This window comes from Monodelphis domestica, chromosome 3 (assembly GCF_027887165.1).
Source record: "Monodelphis domestica isolate mMonDom1 chromosome 3, mMonDom1.pri, whole genome shotgun sequence".
Classification (NCBI taxonomy): Eukaryota; Metazoa; Chordata; class Mammalia; order Didelphimorphia; family Didelphidae; genus Monodelphis; species Monodelphis domestica.
The window spans coordinates 446,479,168-446,491,949 of record NC_077229.1 but is presented as its reverse complement, the minus strand read 5'-3'; the positions used below and the strand labels follow the sequence as shown (position 1 = coordinate 446,491,949).

At 37.6% G+C, this 12,782-nt stretch overlaps 2 protein-coding genes across 3 annotated transcripts in view; one reads left to right on the top strand and one right to left on the bottom strand.

Annotated features, from left to right (window-relative positions):
- C9 (complement C9) overlaps positions 1-12,782 on the top strand; it is an 82,651-nt gene that overhangs the window by 23,880 nt on the left and 45,989 nt on the right. For both annotated transcript variants that reach the window (XM_007487420.3, XM_056824567.1), the window contains exons 5-6: positions 5,498-5,636; positions 10,428-10,898. In XM_007487420.3, the coding sequence (XP_007487482.2) occupies positions 5,498-5,636; positions 10,428-10,898 (610 nt within the window). The remainder of the gene's footprint in view (positions 1-5,497; positions 5,637-10,427; positions 10,899-12,782) is intronic.
- Positions 1-12,782, bottom strand: part of LOC103101159 (SAFB-like transcription modulator) — a 43,920-nt gene that overhangs the window by 2,765 nt on the left and 28,373 nt on the right. The window lies entirely within an intron of this gene.

The window sequence follows — 12,782 nt, the reverse complement described above, 5'->3', positions numbered from 1 at the left end:
AAGTTGCCTCGTCCACTTCAAAGCAGAACTGATATATAATATTTTACTTTAAAATGAGATTCCCAAAGTAGGGATCTTGATTCTTAAATTAGTTATGTAAAGTAGGAAAACCTGGTAGCCAAAACTGTTACTTAAAAGTCATGTTAATGTTGCATTTATACTAAGTTATTCCATACCATTAAAGCTCTTCTTTATTTGCTGACTGCTATTTTTATGTGGTGCCTTCTAAAGGTCTACTCTTTAGGTGAGAGTTTCTGCAACCATGATATTAAGCTGCATTTCTCTACACTTTGCTGGCTGGACACTCTCTCCAAATTTTATCTTTTCGACTGTCAAACACAACCAAATTCTTTCATAGATGAAAGTCACCAACATACATTAGAATTATTCTGCATTCCCCACCCCACCCCCCAGTTAGCTGCTCTCTCACCTGAATAAGGATTCCAGAAGGATTGGGTTGGGTTGCAATTCTGACAGATCCTTGCCTTGCAGCCCTCTAAGATTTTCAAAAGTATTTAGAGTAATCCCCCCACACCATCTTGTATTCATTGAAAACACACAAATCCAAACCAGATGAAATTATGTATGATATGCAAAGAATGCTTTCCTTGTCCTCCAAACTTAAATTCTCCCCCGTGGCTCGGTCCCAGGAAGATTCCTCTCTAGCTCACCTGGTAAACTGCTGATTTGGGATGCAAATAAGATGACAGCCTCACACCAAATGCTATCCAGAGCACACAAAGGGTTCTCTCCCCAAAGATGGTATTTCACACGTGAGGAATTCTCATGTTACCTAGCAGATGAAATGATCTCACTGTAGACTAGACCGGTTGGCTCTGTAGCAGAAGGATCCAATGCCACCTCTGATGAGGTTTTTTTTTAACCCTTATCTTCCATCCTAGAATCAATACTATGTATTGGTTCCAAGGAAGAAGTTAGGCATGCCTAACTCTCAATATTCTTCTCCCTTGGAACCAATACATTGATTCTAAGATGGAAGATAAGGGTTAAAAAAACCTCATCAGAGGTGGCATTGGATAATGTCTGGGGCTCGATTTGAACCTAAAACCTCCCATCTCCAGGCCTGGCTCTCTATCCACTGAGCCACCTTAGCTGCTCCCTTTGATGAGTTTTGATCATATTCACAGCAAGATATTGTAGGACTCCAATCACATTGGCCAGCTCATCATGGTGCCCTCAAACACACAACATCCCTTTCCTTTAATATATATCTGCTCACATCATTCCAATCCCTTTGCCTGGAATGCCTTCCTTTTTCCCTTCTACCTCTTTAATCTCTGTCCATCCTTTGGAGCCCAAGTACCATTTCATCCTGCTGCTTTCTCTGACTTCTGCAGCCCACAGAGAATAATCCCCATTTAGATAATGGCAATTATATGAGAGAGTGTGGCATTATTGATAAGAGAGCCAACTTTAGAACCAGGAGGATCTAGGTTCCAGTCCTGCTTTTGACATTCTGGCTGTATGACGCTGGGTAAATCACTTCATCAGTGTTCTGGGTCACTTTCCAAGACTCTCTTAAATTGCAGAGGAAATGCTAATCTGTTTTGTTCAAGGAAGTATGCTCATTCAAGGAGTTCCCTAGAATTCTTCAGGGAGTTCTAGTTTCAATAATAATAACTGATATATATAGATATATATAGGTTTAGCAAAGCACATTACATATATTATATTTGAGATATATTACTTCATCCTTTATAAATCACTTCTCATTACAACTGTGAAATATGCTTGTCCCTATTTTACAGATGAGATAACTGATACTAAGACCTACCAAGTATAACAATGCACCATGAGACAGTGGTAAAAAACACTGAAAGTGGAGTCAGAAGACTTTAGTGTGAATCCCAGTTCTTTTGACTGGTATGAAACAGGGCAAGTCATTTAATCTCTGGGTAAAAAGTCAGTTTCCTCATCTATTAAAAAAAAAAAAAGTGGGTTAGACTTAATGACCTCTGAGGTCCCTCCTAGATCAAAATTCCTGCTGTATGCACTTTTCTTTCCCTCGTTTAACACTAAAACCTCTTATTCACTTGTACTCTAAGACAGCTGTGTGGTTCTGTGGCTAGAGTAGACCAGGAAGCCTTATGTTCAGATCTGGACTCAGATACAAGCTTTGTGACCATCAATTAACTTCTTTCAGCCTCAGTTTCCTCATCATATAAAATGGGGATAATAAGAGCACCTACCTCTCATGGTTATTGTAAGAATCAAATGGGATAATATCCATAAAATACTTTGCAATCTTTAAAGTGCTCTATAAAAGCTATCATTTTTACTAACAGGGCTTCTTTAGGGCAATGTATTTCTATTTCTCAGTCAGTCTTTGGTATGTTGTGCAGATTCTATCTCCATAACTGAGCCTCCCTTAAAATGTAATAGATACCACTGGTTGGTTAGAGAGAAAAGGAAATCTCAACTTCTTTCTGCCGATTCAGAGCTTTCCTGAAACGTGCTGTCCAGATGAATATAATATTACTAACTGGCTGTCAGTAGGACATGCTTTTTTAGGTTTTTCAAGCATTGGTGGTGGGCTTGTCCTAATTTAACCACCTTCCTTTGCCAAGTTGTCCTTATGATTAGGGACATGACTTGTAATACAGCTGAATCAGGGGGCAGCCTGCAGCTGGACAACTCCAGATTTGTTTTATGCCAATCTAATAGACCAGTCAGCAAGAGTTTATTAAGTGTTTTCTGTGTGCCAGGCCTTTTGCTAACCATTTATAAATATAAAGGCTGAAATATGCATGTAATGAATGAAACAATCTCTCCTCATGTGGAACTTATATTCTAATGGGGAGACCATAAGGACATATTTAAGTTTGCACAAAATAAATAAGAGAAAATAAAACAATCAAGAATTATGCTCAAAGAGTTATAAAACTGTGCATATCTTTAAACCCAGAAATACCACCATTGGCTCTGTTTCCCAAGATGATCAGGGAAAAAGGAAAAGAACCTCTATGTTATAAAATATTTATAGTATCTTTCTTTGTGGTGGCAAAGAACTGGAAATAGAGGGGATGCCCCTCATCAATGCGGGAATGGCTGAGTAAGTTGTCACACATATTTGTGATGGAATACTATTGCACCTTAAGAAATGGTGAGTAATTAAAAAAAAAAAACATGGAAAGACCCACATGAAATTATGCAGAATGAAACAAAATCAAGAGAATATTAAATACAGCATAATAAATGTTTTTTGAAGAATGACTTGTGTAGGTTCATTTCCAGAGAAAGAATTGATCAATAGAAACCCAAAAAAACAGTTTATAAATACAATTTTTATTTTGGTTAAGTGATGCCTTCTCTAGTGCAGAGAAAGAAGGGAAGGAAGGAGACAGATACCTGAGAATTTTGGTATAACAACAATTGTTTTTTAAAAGAAAAAATAAATATATGAAGAGTGGTAGGTACAAGGTAGTTGGGGACAGAGGAGAATTATTAATACTGGGGAAGAATCAGGAACAGCTTCCTGTAGAAGATAGTGCTTCAGCTGCATCTTAATGAAAAAGAGGAAGTCTGTGAAGTGGAAGTGAGGAGAAAACACATTCCATCTGTTGAAAGGCAAAAAAAAAAAAGGCAGATGGAGAGTACTGAGTGTGAAGAACAGAAGAAGGTCAGTTTGGATAGATCACAGAGTGCAGGAGGAAGAGTAATATCCATTAAGGTTATAAAGATAGAGTAGGAACAAGTTATGAGGAACATTAAATTAAACTGGGGGGGGGGGGAGTTCCCCTAGAGACAATAGGAAGCCATTGGAGTTGATTGGTTTGGGGTCAGATCTGTGATTAAGAAAAAGTTCTTTGGTAGCTCTGGGCAGGATGAACTCAAGTGATAAGTATGAAGCAGTGAGACCAATGTGGAGGCTATTGCAAGAGAGCCCGAACTAGGGTGACAGCTATAGGAATGGAGACAAGATAAAGGATTCAAGAGAAGTCATAGAGACCCAAAGTAGTTAGATTTGGAAGCTAATCAAATGTGTAGAGTGAAGAAAAGTGGGGAGTCAGGGATAATGCTGAAATTCTAAACTGCAAGTCTAGAATGGTGTTATCTCTTACAGAAATAGTGAGATTTGAAAGAAAAGAAGGTTCAGGAGGAAAGATGAGTTCAGTTTTGCACATGCCAAGCTCATGGTGTCTTCAGGACATCTAACTGGAAATATCCAATAAGCTATTGGTCATGTGGGACTGAAGCTCAGGGGAAAGGCTACAGCTGAATAGCTAAGTGTGTGTACGTATGTAGTCTATACACACACACACACACATATGTATGTGTCCATGAGTCATTTGCCTAGAGATGAGAGTTAAACTCATTGGAGCAGACAGGCATAGGGGAAGGGACTGAATCTTCCTAGATGTCCATCCTAACCCAGTGAACCAACCAGCCCCAGTTACTACTATGAATGATCCAAAGACTATGGTAATCACTGTATTCTTTTCACTTAATACTCTACCCTTCTTACAAAGAAATAGTTTTGTTCCCAACGCCAAATATATAGCCAGTTTATACCTAGCATAAAGTCTTTAATCTTATGAATCAGCATAAACTTTTCTGCATTAACAAGTTCCTATTCTTTACAAGAAAACTCTCCCCAAAAAAGTGTTTTGTTCAAAATTGGGGCCAAAGAAAGGGGAAGCAGTGGAAATTTTTTGCCAGCAAGCTGGAATTTCTGTGTTCCTGTTGGAATGCTGCAAAGTACACTATGTCTAACACAGTCCTGGAAACAAAAACGAGGTCCTTGACATACAGTGAGACAGCTGGAGAAGGCACATGTTGAAAGAAAGTGCAGAGAGGGAGGGAAGAAACACCAGAGTTGATTCATAGATGAAACCTAACACACACACGTATTAGATTGTGCCCCTGGGATGCACTGTTTGCAAATAATTTACAGAGCTGGCATTCCAGCATTATAACTTAAACTGCTTTTGAGAAGAGGTAGATTAGAGTTAGAACAGAGGAGTTTGAATCAGAACCTGATTCTCTCAATGCTTTCCCTTAATATGTTTTTGCTGTTGCTCACCAAAGGCATTCTTTTATCCTCAAAGAGTTTAAAGGCTTCTTTGAGCCAACTTTATTACTAAAGAAAGTAGAATGAGGAAAAGAAACCTCTGAATTGTTTGCTTCCAGAACAAGTCATTGGGTGGTGATAGTGATGATGGACTTCTAAAAGGTTCTTTATCGTTAGAGTAGGATAGCTAGATGGCACAGTGGATAGAGCACTGGGTTTGGAACCAGAAAGACATCTTCTCAAGTTAAAACTGGCCTCAGGCACTTAGTAGCTGTGTGATCCTGGACAATCACAACCCTATTTGCCTTTGTTCCTCATCAGTAAAATGAATCAGAGAAGTAAAATGGCGAACCACCCTAGTATCTTTGCCAAGAAAACCTAAAATGGGGTCACAAAGATTCAGATATGACTGAAATTGAAGTAAAGGCTACTCTAGGAAGTTTGTTGTGTCTCTTCTGTTCACAGGATGAACATTTTGGGGATGGATCCTTTGGACACTCCCTTTGACAATGAGTATTTCCATGGTCTCTGTGAGCGAGTTCGAGATGGAAATACCGGAACCTATTACCGCAAGCCTTGGAATGTGGCAACTCTGAACTATGACGTAAGTCTTCCCAAAGATCCTACTGCGTCATTTTGTAACATCTCAGAATCTAGTTGGAAAGACATCAGAAAAGACATTGGTTAGATAAGTTTCATGAGAAATAGCAGATGAAGTTGTGCAGACAAGAGAAATAATTAGTTGAATATAAGAACTATTGGGCATTCAAAGAATAGGTACCATGCACTTAAATCTCAAGAAGTCTTCAAATCATCCATTATCCAAAACAATCATTTTCTGAGGAGCTAACCATCTTCAACAAATACAAGAAATTCACTGACAACTATCCTGAATGATGAAAAAAATGACTAATTAGAAATTAGCAGAAATTAGGAAAAGCCGTTGATATGATGGTAATGATTTAAATGATAATTACTCTGGTTCTTGTTGCCTAGTTACAATTGTGAAAGCTTATATCCACATCACCTTGCCCTTTTATGTCAATTGACTCTTTTTCTCTAACTCATCTTGTGAATGTACTTCAATTTTTCATTTATTTCACAGGAATGCCTAATATACGATCCCCACATTCTGTCAAACTAAACTAAACTGTCATTGAGACCTTCGTATCTTTTTTAGAGGTCTGCATAAATTCTCTTCTTTAAACTATACCTTTTCAGTTTTTCAAAATTATATGTTGATATAATTTTAATATCCAGTTTCTGAAATTTTGTATTCTATAATCTCTCCCTCCCTCCCCAAGAAGGCAAGGACAATGATAAAGGTTACACACGTATATTGCCATATATTACCTATCTCTATGTTCCTCATGTTATGAAATAAGACACACATTGCTTATACTTCTCTAGAACAATGATTCAGATAAGAATGAAGAATGCTTAATGTTTTCCGGGATTCCTTCTGGGGTTTATGCCCACAACCTAGATTAAATTCCTTAAAGGCAAACACACCTTCTTTTGCTCTGTCTTTATAACTTTGGGGCTAAATTTAATGCCTTGAACCTCACACCCTCTTCTGCCAAAAAAAAAAATGCCACTTAATATGTTTATTGAATTGAATCAAATCAACAAGGGTTTAAAATTCCAAGAATCTATTTCTTAAGACTCCACTTGATTACCTATGTTGAGTAAAGCCAATGATGACACATTATTAAATACAGCAGCAAAAGCAGCAATATTAAGCAGGCAGCTTAATTTCCTTCAGTTTAGACTTTCATATAATTTCTACCTCCCTCCATATCTCCAAATGAATAAATGCAACTTCTTTTCTATAAAAATCATTTAAAGAATATAATATCAATGCTATTTCTGACAATGATTCAGTCAGTACCAATCATCCCAACCTGAGATGTCTTCTTCTTTGCTTTAACTTCTATGGTGTCAGAAAATATGCTATAGTGGAAAGAAAAACCTAAGTATCCAGGTTGTTCATATTCTGCCTCTGACCCTTACTACTTGTATGACCAAAGGCAAGTCACATAACTACACTTGGCCTCAGTGTTCCCATCTGTAAAATGGGGGCCTTTGAGGTCCATCCTAGATGTGTATCTATGATTCTCTGATTCATAACACTTACCTTAGCATGTAATCATTACTAGATGACCTCTAAGTTCTCTTTCAATTTTGACTAACTGTGACTTCTCTAAAGCTGATGTAAGAATAGAAAAATATAGATTCTCTGGAACCTTCAAGAGGTAAGTCAGTACAGGTAGGAGGAATTTCCAGATTTTCAAGAACAAAAGGGTCCTTTTTCAATTTTTAAACATTTGCATGGAAATTATTCTAAAATTATGCATTTCCTGCTTTCTTATAAAAGAAACTGAACACAATTTCATCTTTTCCTTAGCATCATAATAGACATCAATTATTACATTGTGGTAATATGGTATTGTCCTTAAAGTAGCTTAAGAGCTCTTTCTTCCTCTACTAGATAGCTGGAAATTGCTGCAGGTTTTAGTTCTTGCATCTATTTTTGTTATTTTTATGATTCTTGGCTATCACCTCTTGCCTTTTCCTCGGCATCTGTTTATAGCTGCCCTCTTCATTCCAATTTGTTTTGGACTTTGAAATTAAATAATTGAACATTGATTAAATTATTAGAACTACATGCTTAGCAAAATTAAGTAGGCTGAAGGGTCTTATGGTTTTTTTAGTTCATAGATTTTGTAATGTTTATGTTGGCCATTTAGAGACTTCTTAAAAATTTATCACTATAGACCATGTTCTAGATATGTGCTATGTTATTATTTTTTTAACTTTTTCAAATTGTTCTTGCCTCTCCAGCTAGCATTAAATCTCCTTGGAAGAAGGGACATTCTGTTATACCTTTTCCCTCTCAGGATGCATTAGAAGAGTATTATACAAATATCAATCATTATGTACCTTTTTTTTCTTTTTATTTATTTTTTTCAGCTACATGTGAAAACCATTTTTGAGAATTGCTTTTTCTGACATTTTGGAATTCAGATTTTCTTTCCTTCCCTTCTCCACCTTCACCATGGTGATAAATAGTCTAATATAATTTATACTAATTACTATGTATTTGTCAAATGACTCACTAAAGTTAAAAAAAAAAACACACACAGTTTCTACTAGCAGTGGATGCACCATCCTACTTTTAAGACTGTGTTACATGCTATGATTAAGGCATGGACCTTCACTTGCCTTTCCACTATTCAGAACCAATTTAATCTAATCCATCCACCCTCAATCATATGCTGTGACCATGTATTAATTCAATTTGATCAATTCCCCCATTCACTGAACACCTACTAAATGAAAGCACTATGCTTGGTGTTGGAGATACAAAGATAACATATAAACTATCCTTGCCTTCAAGAAGCTTATAGGCCACAAGTAAAAACAAAATTTACACAAAGTATAAATGTAATTTTAGAAAATTCTAATAACAGTGGAGGTCGAAGGAAAAGAGTTCAGGAGAGACCTGAGAAACCATTTGAATGAAAGCATGGAAGTGGGAAATGGAATGTCAAATTAGTTATGGATCCCATACAGATCCAAGTGTTATAATCCTCCTGGTGCCCTCTTGTACCATAAAGATTTCTATTAGCATAAGCTAATGACAAGATCCTTAACCATTTTTCTTATCTTATGTCACCTTGGAATGGAAATGGATAAAAGAGGGGGGAAAAAAAGATGAAGCATGGAGAGAAGGGGGGAAAAAACAACCTGGATAGCTTAGTGTACCTTCTGTACTTGTTCCATGCTGATTCACAGGATAAAAAAAAAAATTGTTTTAATTATATAATACCTGATAAGAAAATTTTAAATCTAAGATCTTCAATGGACTTAGAAGAGTCATGTAGTCCATTTTCCATCAGCATTCAGCCTTAACTGTCTTACAAAGCTATGTCTTACCTACATGAACTAATGCAGAGTAAAATAAGTAGAACCAGGAAAAAATTGCACACAATAACAGCAATGCTATAGATGATCAAAGGTGATACACTCAGCTATTCTCAACAATATAATGATCCAGGACAGTTCTGAGGGACTTATGACAAGAAGGCCATCCACCTCCAGAGAAAGAACTGTTGGGAGTAGGGATACAGATGAAAGCATATGATTTATCACTTGCTTATTTGGATATATGTTTTGGAGTTTGGGTTTTATAAGATTATTTACTTTCAAAATGAACAAGATGAAAAAATTTAAATAAATCCACCTGGTTCAGAGAAAAAGAAATGAATCTATGTCAGAAAGATAACAATAACCTGTCTTCTTTTTAAAAGATCTATAGAAAGAAATCCCATTTTAATGTTTATCAAACTTTCTACTGAAATAGAAGGTATAAATCTGTAGGACACTGAGTGAAACTACTACTGATTGAAATAGAGGTAAACTATTTTTACTTGAAATAGAAGAGTAAATCTGTGAAACACTATTACTTGTTGCAATGACTAGAGCAGCTGCTACAGGGGAACCTGAGGCTACCACACAAGGAAACTGCTACACAGGGGAACGGCTCTGGGGAATGCTCTGGTGTTTGCCTACTGATCCCTACTGATGGCTGATGGATCAGTATATCTTTCTAACCTCCTCCTCCCTTTCACTCCCTCCCTTTTCCAACCCTCTGCTCCTTCACCTCCCAATTCTTGAAGCCTTTGGCTTCTTCCCTCCCCCCCTAAACGAACTATAAAGATCTTCTTTTCTTTTCCTTTTTCAAGTAGGGGTTTATTGGGATAACAGGATGGGAAACTGAGGAAAGTCGGATGAGGGTTTCCCTAATCTATAAGGGGAATTTGATAGGGTTATGGAAATAGTCCAGTAACAAAGGTATGAAGAGGAACAATTAGATAAATGGAGGACAACAGCTAATATCTTCTTTCTTTTACAACACCATCAAGGTCTCTCAGTTTCTCCTGGCCAGCTTAAACTCTCAGAGAGAGACAACCAACTCAAAAGCCAAGTTTCTCCTTCTTCTCCTCTCTCTGTGGCCAGAAAAACCCCAACTCTTGCTCAGTCAAAATGTCAGAGAGCGCAGGGGTCTCCCCTTGATCAGAAAGCCCAAAAAAACAAGCCATCACAATCAGGGTCTTCAGCCAGCCTCAACTGCCAGAGAGAGAGAGTGAGACTCCCAGTCCCCTCCTCCTTCGTCAGCTCAACTGCCACTCCTCCTGGGAACATTCCATTTTAGAATCTTCATCTTGATTGACAAGATGGTCCCCAGCTTAGTCTCTTGCATCTTGGCTTGTCCTTCAAAACCTTTCTCTCTTCATGCCTCTCCCACACTACCTAATAGATGTTAAATTAACAAAGAATATTAGTTTTTCTTTTGATTTTTTAAATAACTGATCATTGTTCTTTCTTTTAGACTAAAGCAGAAAAAAGATTGAGGACAGAGAACTATGAAGAACATGTACTTCAAATAACAGACACATTCAGAGAAAGGCAAAAAAATTTTGGCTTTGACATATCTCTAAAACTCACATCTACTGAAGGCCCTTTGTCTTCGCTCAACGCTGCGGCATCATTTGATTCTAATGTTCCAGAATTTGGGGAAGCTGAAGCCAGAGCTCCAGAAAGCACAATAGCTAAAGAAGAAGCACCTGAAGATAGAATACTTAAAGAAGCACCTAAGGATGGAACACCTGGAGAAGCACCTGAAGATAGAATACTTAAAGAAGCACCTAAGGATGGAACACCTGGAGAAGCACCTGAGGGTGGAACACCTAAAAGAAAACCTGACCCAAAGAGAAACCAACAAGATGCTGGTCTTACATTCAGATTTAGATATTCAAAAAACGAAAGTCTTCACCTTATCAAGTACTATGCTTCAGACAAGGTAGGATGAAGGAAATATGCAATATGGAAAAACTATAATATTAGTGACTTTCTCAGGGTAACAAAGCTAATAACTGTCTGAGACTGAATTTAAATTTGGGTTTTCCTGACCCCAGACCTAGCACTCTACCCACTAGCTGCCCCTATTGAGGATCACATAACTAATAAGTGTCTGAGGCTACATTTGAACTTAGAACTTCTTGACTCTTTAAGTCCAAAATTCTATCCATTGAGTCAACTAGAACTATTCCAGTGATTTTCGGCATCTGAAACTGATAAAATCCAGGACACTCAAGAAACATTAAGTTGATGAAAACAAAGAAAATATTGCAGCTAGAATGCTCCTAAGAGAGATTCTATTCCCTTTGTGTGAATGAGGAAACACCCTCCTTTCCTCAGAATTGATGTCTGTGGATCACTAAAAGGGCTATAAAACCCTGATTTTACCATTCATATAGGTTTGATAGCCTTGAATAATCTACTTTCAGGGTTAAGGTATATTGACAAGAGACTTTGCTCACAAACTATTCTAATACTGATATCTGTAATATTTATAGAAAAATGGGTTGGATTGATTACAGGGGATACTGAAGGTTTTGTAATAGGGAATGGAGGAGTTGAAAGGAGAGAGGGAATATGGCTGTCGGTGAGGTTAAAGGAGAGATGCCCCCTGCCGAGAGGTTATTCTGAAAAAATGGGGTTCCCGAGAAATGAGCCACTTATGATAGTCTGAGGGGATGTCTCTATAGAATGATGTTGCGGATACCCTAGAGCAAATAAAGACTCTCCTGAGGGATAAGCCTCCCCCCCCCCAGAACAAGGTCACCCAGCAGGGGTTCAATAAGGACAGTTTATAGTTGAATGACTGTCCTGAGGTTCAGCTCTATCTATGTCCCCTGAAATGTTAGTCCTCTTATCTGACTGTGATATTCAAATAAAGATAACATGTAATAACAAGTTTGGAGTGGGGAGGTATCAGGAAAGAGGGAATAGGGATGTCCCTAGATGAGGTTTGAATCTCTGTTTTTGAGCTGAGGCCAGGCCTCACAGGCTGGTAGAGGATTTCTCTTATTCCTGTCTATGCTATATCTGTGCTAGCTTTCTTAATTTCAAAAGTCTTAGCAGTAGACAGTGAGAGGAAGAAAAGTTCTGACCTTAAGAGCTGGTTGGGCCTGTCTCTTCAAGCTGATGCCCCTAAAGACCGGCCTTACAGTTCAAACTGCTTCCCTTAAGCCCTTTTGTTGAGGACACAATAATAGGAATCCAGGGAGAGCACATAGTTGGGAAAATCAGGAAAATAGAGGCACTTCTATCCAGAGACCGGGAGAGAGCTCCTTCAACTTCCAGGGCCAGCAAGGAAAAACTAGTCACAAGACCAACTGCCACTCCCAGTTGCCCCTTCCCCCACCCACTGTCAGTCTTGTCAATATCTTCTAACATTCCAACTGCTGTTGGTTCCAACTCAGTGGCAGAAAGTCCAGGGCTTGACATAATTTTCCTTTCCACACATTGGAATACACAATTACTATTTATATATATATAAACACTTTAAGATGTACAATTACTGATGTTTCACTATAATCCATTGGAAAAGAGAAAGAATATTCATTTTATATAAAGTATGACCATACAAAAATGAAGTTCATTCCATAAACAAATCAGTCTCATTATTTGAGTACCATAAATAAATCATATCATATATACCATATGAAAAATATCTTAAATTATCATATATCATATTTCCCATTTCACAGAAGTTTTAGAGTAGGTAAAGACCTCAGCCATCTAGTCCAAAATGTACCTTAAAAGAATCTTATGTGTATGTGTACATATACTTATTTTATCATGTATGTGATGAGTTTTTAACATAAATGTGGATCTAACC